This window comes from Podarcis pityusensis (assembly GCF_964106645.2).
Source record: "Podarcis pityusensis genome assembly, chromosome: 4".
NCBI lineage: Eukaryota > Metazoa > Chordata > Lepidosauria > Squamata > Lacertidae > Podarcis > Podarcis pityusensis.
The window spans coordinates 52,793,004-52,802,268 of NC_138027.1; the positions used below are offsets into that span (position 1 = coordinate 52,793,004).

The 9,265-nt window shown below is 43.4% G+C and overlaps 1 protein-coding gene across 2 annotated transcripts; it reads left to right on the top strand.

Annotated features, from left to right (window-relative positions):
- Positions 1–568: 568 nt before the first annotated feature.
- OLIG1 (oligodendrocyte transcription factor 1) lies at positions 569–8,272 on the top strand. Of its 2 annotated transcripts, none has more exons than XM_081003595.1 (3): positions 569–5,858; positions 6,800–6,892; positions 7,941–8,272. In XM_081003595.1, the coding sequence occupies exon 1, from the start codon at positions 3,106–3,108 to the stop codon at positions 3,808–3,810; it is 705 nt and encodes a 234-aa protein (XP_080859721.1). In that variant the 5' UTR covers positions 569–3,105; the 3' UTR covers positions 3,811–5,858; positions 6,800–6,892; positions 7,941–8,272. The 2 variants fall into 2 exon arrangements, with proteins under 2 accessions (XP_080859721.1, XP_080859722.1); XM_081003596.1 differs by having other exon boundaries at positions 8,009–8,272.
- Positions 8,273–9,265: the final 993 nt, after the last annotated feature.

Below are 9,265 nucleotides of genomic sequence, written 5' to 3' on the forward strand. Positions count from 1 at the left end.
TTCAGTAAGGTTTATGTCTGAGTAGACATGATTAGGATTGCTCTGTAAAATAGGACTGGGAACTGTGCCTTTGTCCAATTCATCACAACAGTGCAGTCCATAAGCCAAGCCACACTAGCTTACAATAATGGACTGATGGAGCTCTGAAAGCTCCTTATTATCAACTTGAAGTCAGAGGCCATGATTTCCAAGTAGACTAAGTGCATTGGGCTGGGAAAAGAAAAGAAAAAGGAGGCAATAGCCAGGGCCTACAAAAGCAAAGCACCAAGGTGGAAGATCAATCTGCAGAATCTCATCCTCTTCAGCCAAGGCTGGCTGGAGACATTTTGCTGCCTGAAGAGAAGAACAAGATGGTGCCCTTCCTCAAGGCACATACAGAAGCCAATTTGACTGGCAGTTGAATCTTACTTCAATACTGGTGAAAGGACAGGATCTTCCACTGCACCTGAGAGAAGCAGGCTATCGTAAGAGGTATAGGGCAGGCCACATGACACGCACCGTTCTGTCCACTCCCTGCCACCTGAGGCAGCTGCCTCACTCTGCCTCAACATAGGACTGGCCCTGTTTCAGTCACCATACCCAGTATTTGGACACCAGTCTGCACCCTAATGATATCTCGCCATACTTATGAATGAGACCAAGGACAAACTTAATGAATATGGCTCAAGTGATCACATGTGTGTACTGAAGCTTATGCACTAATATAATGATGTGGATTGTCTAGCTCATATTTAAAATAGACTTGCCTAGTCTTCTCAAATTGTGGACATACCTTTGAGAACCATCTCTTAATTTTCACCATATATTTGTATGGTGGTTGTGCTGCTGTTGTGACCAACCTTATGTCAGGCTGTGACCCAGCAATGGGTTCCAAACCACCACTTGAAGACTAGCCTGTCACACCACAGGGAAATGGGCTTTCTACAACATATTCCTTTGCCAAACATGGGGGTGGTCCTGCCCCAGAATAATTCTGGCATCAGGAAAGATGGGGGGGTCTCAATATTTGTTTATTCCTTGTATAATTGTTGGTTTATTACTGATATAATTATTCTTCATTTTAAAGAGTCAAAAAAATCCAGTATGTACACTTAAGCCCTTGGGCATTTCTTAATGAAGCTTCCTTAATTATGGCATAAAACTGTGAGAACATAGGAAGCAGCAATGTAAGCATGGCATTGTTATAGTTCTATTTGTTCCAATTTTATATCATGTTATTACCAAGGCAGTTCACAATTTTAAGATACATAAACAATTAAAATGGTATAAAATGTAGATTAACAGTGCCCTCCTGGGCTATCTGAGAGTGGATGGCAAAAGCTGCCTTCCCTCAGGTCACACAGGTTTGTCTTAAGCAGCCCCAAGGAAGGCAGGGCAGGGGCTGCCACAACTGTTCTCTCAGGCCATCAACTGTCCCTGCAGGAAAGGGTGGCATGATCTCATTTCCCCCAAAGTCCCACCCAAGAAAAAGGCAGAGTGTAAAGAATATAACAACAACAACAACAACAACACTACTTCTGAGCTTAGTCACTCCATCAGGGCAGAAAAAACTTAAGTAGTCCCAGGCACCTTCCACAGCCTGGACCTCTTCCCTTCTACTTTCCCTTAGGGCAGACATGTCTAAAGTATCTCCAAGGAAAATGGGCTACAACTTACTTCCGTCTCCAAACCCTTTTATCTAGCTGTAAGGTATATACAATTAAAAATAAGAAAAACCATGGGCCTGGGCATTTTGCATCTATCTGATTTAACCTGAATTACATTATCCTGCTGTTTTATCATTTTGCTTTATTGCTTTGTATTGTCTTTGATTTTACTGAATTTTTGTATCTCAGTTCAATGTAAAAAAAGTTTTAAAGTTGTTTTAGACTTATGGTTTGCAATTCTAAGAATACTTACTATGGAGCAATGCCCATTGAGTTCAATGGGACTTCTAAAGAAAAATGTTTAGGATTGCACTGTTTTTTACTGGTACTGAATTTTACATTGCTTTATTTCATACTTTGAGCTGCCTTAACAGAACAGCTGAAGAATACTTATAATAAATACCTGAAATCAAAATAAAACAAGGCTGAGACACAGAAAAACATTTGTGAAATATAGATGGGGGAGATCATGGCGAGTAACCACATTAGGTTTTAGAAGCATAAACAATGAAGAGTCTTGTGGCACCTTCAAGACTAACCAATTTATCATGACATAAGCTTTGATGGACCACAGTCTACCTCATCAAATGCGTGAGGCATTATCGTGAATTATAGGTTATAAATTCACATCAGGTTGGGGGGGTTATAAAATGGGAGGTCAGAAGCAAATGAAAAGGACAGATAATGATAATTGATAGTGGTAGTTCACAAAACAGTGCTTGATGATGCAGACATATTGTCATTGGCAAGCCAATTAGCACATTCAATGGGCTATAAAATCCTTTGCTGTATGTCAAAGTTAAATAAGCATGTGGGTGCAAACAGAAGTCCTGCAACGTCCCATTTCTACATGTGATATCTCAGCTCTGTCTTCTGCTTTATTTTAAAATAGCTTGTTTTTAACCAGAGGCAGGGGGGCCAAGTTATTCTATGACCAAAACAAATATCAGACACCACTTTGTGGTCTGAAAAGCAGAGCAAGTTTACATATCCCAGCCCTTCGGCAGGCATTTATATTCCTGCCAGCAGTCAAAACGCAGGAGAAGGAACCAGAGCACATATAAACAGAAAAAGAAAAAACAAGCGCGCTCCAAAAGGTGAGCGGAAAGGACAGGAGCCCTTGCGGAAGTTTCGGCGGCGGGGCCCGGAGGCGACAATAAACTTCTTGTTTTGCCCAGCGCAGCGTCTTCCCTCCACGCCACGCGGCAGCCAATGAGCGCCGCTCTTTGCCCAGATTTGCACTCCCATTGGCTGCCGGCCTGACATTCCTTTACTTTAACAACAGAGCTGGATTTAAAGAGGGTTCGGCCGATTATCCCTTTCCTCACATCTCACGGCAAATCACCGGCGCGTTCCCCGCCCCCCTTTCCCTTCCAGCTGCTGCTCCCCACCCCCACGGCTCCTTTTTTGTGCTATGGAAGTTTTCTGCCTGCTCTGAAAGCGCAGCACCGAAGCGATCATGCTGAGGCAGCCGCCCTTCTATGAGCTGGTGGGCTACAGGCAGCCCCCTCCCGCCTTGCTGGCCAAAGCAGCTCCTGAGCGGCCGGACTTTGCTCCAGAGCCTCTCCACGGACCCGGGAGCGCCAAGGCGACCGCGGCAGCAGCCCCTGCCGCCGGCGTCACGCCCAAGAGTGACCCGAAGACCGAGCAGCAGCAGCTCCGGAGGAAGATCAACAGCCGGGAGCGGAAGCGGATGCAAGATCTCAACCTGGCGATGGACGCGCTGCGGGAGGTGATCCTGCCCTACTCGGCCGCGCACTGCCAGAGCTCGCCGGGGAGGAAGCTCTCCAAGATCGCCACGCTGCTCCTGGCCAGGAACTACATCCTCTTGCTGGGGAGCTCCTTGCAAGAGCTCCGGAGGATCCTAGGCGAGATGAGCGGCTCGGGCCCCCGGCTGCTCCTGGCCGGCCTGCCCCTCTTCGCCGCCGCCGCCGCTGCCCCGGGCCCGGTCCTCTTGACGCCGGGGGCCGTGAATGCCCATCACCACCACGCCCCGCACCCGGCCAGCAAGTACCTCTCGGTGGCCCTGGAAGAGCAGCAGTGCGGCCAAGTGCACCTGCCCAGCGGCGCCAGCCTCTGCACTTGCGCCATTTGCAAGTTCCCCCACTTCATCCCGTCGTCCGGCCTCAGTTTAACGGCCGTGCAGGCGCAGTTCTCCAAGTGACTGACCCGGGACTGCGGCGGGGTGGGGGTGGGGGGGGGGTTAGAGGAGAGGAGAGGAGGAAGATCGGACCTGGAGGGAGGGGCGAGGACAAGGACACGTGCGCAGCAGGAGCATTGGCGCGAGCGGAGGGGGAGCCTCCTCCTCAGTTTAGTCCTCGCCGGGGTCGGGCGGCGAGAGTGCAGACAGTTCAGCAACGGGAGAAAGGAATCTCCGGGGCGTCCGGCCCTTTAACAGGACAAGTTGCATGCATTTCAGTGTCCTTTCAAATCAGATGTGAGATCGCTTCGGGGGGGCGCGTGTAAGGAGGCGGGAAACATTGCCAGGGAAAACGAAAAATAAAGCTGTTGCCCAGAAAACATGCTTTACAGTTTGATAAGGGGCAAAAGACCAACCAAAGTTATGTACCGTGAATGAGAACTTGTGCGCGTTCACTTTGGAATAAGCCACGCGGCTTGCTTCCAAAGTGAACGTGCTGCTTGTCCAATTGACGTAGTGCGCATGCTCCACAAAAGTCCTTAACTTAATCACGCCTCTGCAACTGTCTTTGTCTTCACCCAGTGCGGTAACAAGCGAGTGTTGTCATTTACCTTGGCAACCCTGAGATGCCACCCGTTCTCCCTCATTGCCTAGTATTTAATTGTAGATCGTATAGTTATTAGTCGCCACTGATGTATTGTTTGAAGATAATACCACAGCTATCGAGGGGCAGCCCAAACCTATCCATTTTTACTCAGAAGTAAGCCCCACCACTGATTTTAATGGGACTGACTCCCAAGTAAGTTTGCCTATCATGGTAGCCCTCAGCACAATCCTAAACTTGCTTACTCAGAATGGAGCTTACAGCTTAGTAAGTGTTCCCAGGATTCCAGTTTTCCATTACCTAAAAGATAATGATAAATTTGTAACATTACCCTGAGCAGATAATCCATAAAGTCTCTATTTTAATGGTGATGAGTGAAACAGGAGAGCCATTGTCTTGGAAACAGAGAAAAATTAATAAAGAAATGCTTGTAATTTCATTTGATAGCTCCACCTCCTGATCTACTGCTTCTGATTTTAGTACTTGATATATTCTATTTCTATCCTGGGTATAAGAGATGATGTTAGAAAAATACAAGAACTCAAAATTAGAATGTTCTAATATGTCAATACCATAATATATTACGGAGTCTGCACCACTGGAAGTCTTTTAATCCTTTAGTTATTTATAATTGATTCTGATTAAAGAGATATCTTGAGACAGCCTTTTAAGATATCTTTCAATCCATTTTTTCCAGTTTTATATACAAATGAAGCTGTATAATTCTAGAAACAATGGTGTTTCAAATTCACTTACGTCTGAAAGGTTTTATTCTCCCCTTTAGGTAGTTTTTGTTCACTTCAATTATTGTGAGTTTACCATTATAATCTGCACAAATAAACACTAAATTATAATATCTATTTGCTCACATGCCCAATGCATCTGTATCAACGAGAGGCAAAGTATGTTGTCATGTTATAATCCGTTTATGCCTGAAGGAGAGCCAGTAATTCACTTCAGTCTCAAATTTGACTAAGCTTAATTAGAGGTAGGAGCAATCTAGTATCAAGGAGAAGAGCCCAGAATAATTAGGGACTCTGCCTCCGATGAAGTAGTCACATAAGCAAGGACCTAGGTAGAATCTGCAATTCATTGTAACTGTATGGTAGATTCAGAATGTCTTGTTAAGATTCAAGATGATTAAAAAATGGTAGACATAAATTAAATCTGGAAAGCTAGGTCAGTGATGTGGGGAAGAGAGGAAGGCTGAACATGGAGTGTAAATGAAGTCCTTAGAGTTGGCCTCCTTCTCCAGTGTCCAAATCTTCCTTCAGGTTGGTTACTGCTGAGGAGTTTTCAGATCTTGAAGCATGCACACCCTTTTCTTGCTTCTAGGCTGAAGCTAGAAGCCTCCTCTCAGGGACTCTCAGCAGGAGGGCTGGGAGGAGACTGATCCCAGCCTGAGAGCTCAATCCCTAAGCAGGCTAACTCAGCAGTAAGACCCAGTGTGTCAACAGGATATTCCCAGGTAAGTATGGACAAATTGCATCTTTGGCCTCCTCAATTCAATTTGATTTATTCTGCCCAGGTGGTTTCCCCTGTTTTTGACTGCTCGGTTTTAATTCAGAAGGAAGGAAAGAACATCTAATACTCAGGCTCAGATAACAGAGCAAACAAACAGCCGAAAAATTAAATGTGGAATCCATGTATAAAGGTGCCTAGGAATATAGGAAGCTGCCTCACAGAGAGTCACACTCATTAGTCTATCTAGCTCAGCCTTGTCTACAATGACTGGCAGCTCTAGAGGTTTCAAACTGGGGTCTCTCCCAGCCCTACCTGAAAATGCCAGGAACTGAACCTGGGACCTTCATTCAAGGCAGATGCTCTTCCACATACATTTATGTCGTTTGAACAATTTTTTTTTAGAAACATGAGTACAATAGCCTAGGTAGAAAGAAAGAAAGAAAGAAAGTATGCTTAACTTGCAAACATATCTAGAAAACACTTAACTAATCTAGAAAAAACCATGAAGAAATCCAGAGGGAGTTGGCCAAACTACTGAAAGGTAAACCTGAATGCAGATGAAATACAACAAGATGACAGTGAAAATAATGGGTAAGGAAAGCCTCTTTTCTCCTGCTTCTTATAGAGAACATTTGCAGATTGAGAAACACACTTGTAACCGCACATTGCAAAGCTCATGCCTCTTCCATACTCTGCAAGAGAAAGGAAAGTGTAAGGCAGTTCAGGGGAGACATTATGATCTGAGCTGAAGAGCAGTTGGGTGATAGCAAAATATAGTCCTATAGATAGCATTTGGGGTTGGTTATTTATGGTGTGCTTTGGGAACATTGGTTTGTTTCTAAAAGCTGATTAATGCATTTTAAAAATAGATTAATATGTGTGTTTATAGTATCATTTCCCCCCTATTTATTCCTGCCTCTTTTATACCCGATTTAACTGTTTCAGACAGAGCCCCTGGGGAAAAGAAAATCTATTAACAATTGAGAAAACTTCTTTAAGCCATTGTGAATCCATGGGATTGAGCAGACTAGTTATTAAGTAAGTAAGTAAGTAAGTAAGTAAGTAAAGGGACAGTATCATGTCTAAGTCAGGTAGTTTAATAATGTAACCAAATTCACTTAAATTATTATTTCAGATCTTTGGGGATACAAAAGACCTAGAGAAGTGGAAATTGCCAACAAGACAAATTGAAGGGTGCTTGTGTTTCTTGTCATGGGACATTAATATTTTGGCCTGATGTTTTTATTTAGAGTTCTCTGAATCCACAGAGAACCCTCCACTTTCACTACGAGAGCTGCCAAGAAACTGCTTACTTTATTGTTATTCATAGAATTGTACTTTGAAGCGGCACAAAAACATCTTGCAGTATATGCAAAGTAAATTTTGCTGAAGGTGCTGGACAGCAACCCACTGGAAATCTAGCTATGGTAATTAGTCACTGAATGAATGATTGAAAATATTGGCTAGGAACCATGTAATTACCCACAACAAATACTGACATGGGATCTACTGAGAATGATCCATCAGGAGCTACAGCCATTTCCCAAGAACTGGAAATAAGATAATATGAGTTATTAACCCCAAGTATGCCCATAGAAAACTGAACATTGTAGAATGAAAGCTGCAGGTGTGCCAGATATTAATAGAATATGCAAACTAGAATAAAAATTCAATTCAGAGATTAGCTACATTTTGTACTTCATTGAAATTGTTACATTTCGTTATTTGAGCCAAAAATGAAACTGTCCTCAGGGAGATTGCATTATACACAGATTATTTTCAATCTCACAGATTAGAATAAGAAAGTAAAGCTGCAATCCTGCACATGCTTACCTTGGAGGAAATCCCTTCGAACTCAACAAGGCTTTTTTCTAAGTGGACATGTATAGGATATCATGTCAGTATGTCTTCAGAAGGTGAAGATCTGAAGATGACATAATGTGAGGCCACATTATGTGCAATGTCTTGAGAGGCAGGAGCTCCATGAAAAATAAACAAATGTTCTCTTGGCTTCCATGCCATTGTTTTACTTAAAGTGTGGGAGAGGGGATGATATCTCCAGTAGTAACTGCTCTTACTGCCTCAGAGTGGCACCAAGTTATGAGGGCTACCTCAAGGTTGAATCCTGGCATACGGATAAAAGGCTTATTTCAGGTGCCATTGGACCCAACGCTAAGGACAACAGCTTAGAGAGACAGAAACCTGTTTATGTAAGTCCTTACAATTATTATCCACACTTACTTTTTGCCCCACCCTTTCCAGATGCAGGCCCGTGCTTTAAAGCTCCTTGTCTAAGTGGGGTTCTTTTTTGCCCCAGAGTTCTTAGTGCTCAGACAGAGCAGATGTCAAGTCATAGATTGATGTTTGCTCTGATTGAGCTTTAAAGAGTGGGTTTTCTCAGGGAAAGCTCCAAAGCCCCCAAAAGGCACTCAGACATGGAGCTGTAAAACACAGACTATGCTTGTCAAGAGCAGGTGAAAGATAAATGTGGATGAGCCCTAAATGTGGTATCTAATCAATAATCTATTTCCATAGGCACTAAGGGCTAGAATGGTTCAGTTTTGTATTTCCTTTCTCATATATATAAAAATGGGTTTACTATGTAAGTCCCCTAACACACCTGGCAAAAATTGCTATTAGCAGGGACAGGGAGACTTCTGTATGAATTAACTCTCATATAAATTAAATAACTGACCAAGAGAAAAGGCAATTTGGATCTGTACCTTTCATGGTACCTTAATGATTATGAACTAGCCTGCTCTAGGGAATTGGGAGACACCTTGCATTTCTCTGGCAGTGTGATGTAAATCATTCAGTTCTCTTCCAATTCCAAAATGACTGAAGGTACACTTTTAATTTCCTAGTAAACGATGTATATGAAAGGAATTTCTCAACGGGCATACGAAAGATCAATGGAAGAACACTCTGGCAGCGCCACTGTTCCAGCTGCGGTAATGAAAGTGTAAGTAGAAAGACAGCTGGCAGAAGACCTTGGTTTTTCACATGAAACACACATTTCTGCCTTTTTATTTCAGGTTTCTGAGTAGAAAAATAGCCTCAGTTGTCAATCAGCTAACTTGCAGTGCTAATAGATTCTGATGGTTGGGGAAGGGGGGGGGGCAGTCAGTGAAGAATTTAATTTAACAACTTACAATACATCCACATGCCCAGAAAATGTGGACAGCTTGATAGGGTTCACTGAGCCAAAGAAGTAAGACCAAAACAGTGCATTAATGTATAGGGGAAGAATAGTTGCAATCAGCTCTCTTGTGCATTGGACAGAGAACTTGGAGATGAAGCAATTATCAGCCATCGGGGATTAATAGTAAAGTGTGAATGCCAAGCTGTATATGTTAGGGGCAGAATATGTTGCCTATAGAAAACAACAAAGAGCGTTTCTTACTATTAAGT

Bases quoted from the DNA above. Each gene is read 5' to 3' on its own strand.
- OLIG1 (XM_081003595.1), top strand. From the start codon at position 3,106: ATGCTGAGGCAGCCGCCCTTCTATGAGCTGGTGGGCTACAGGCAGCCC.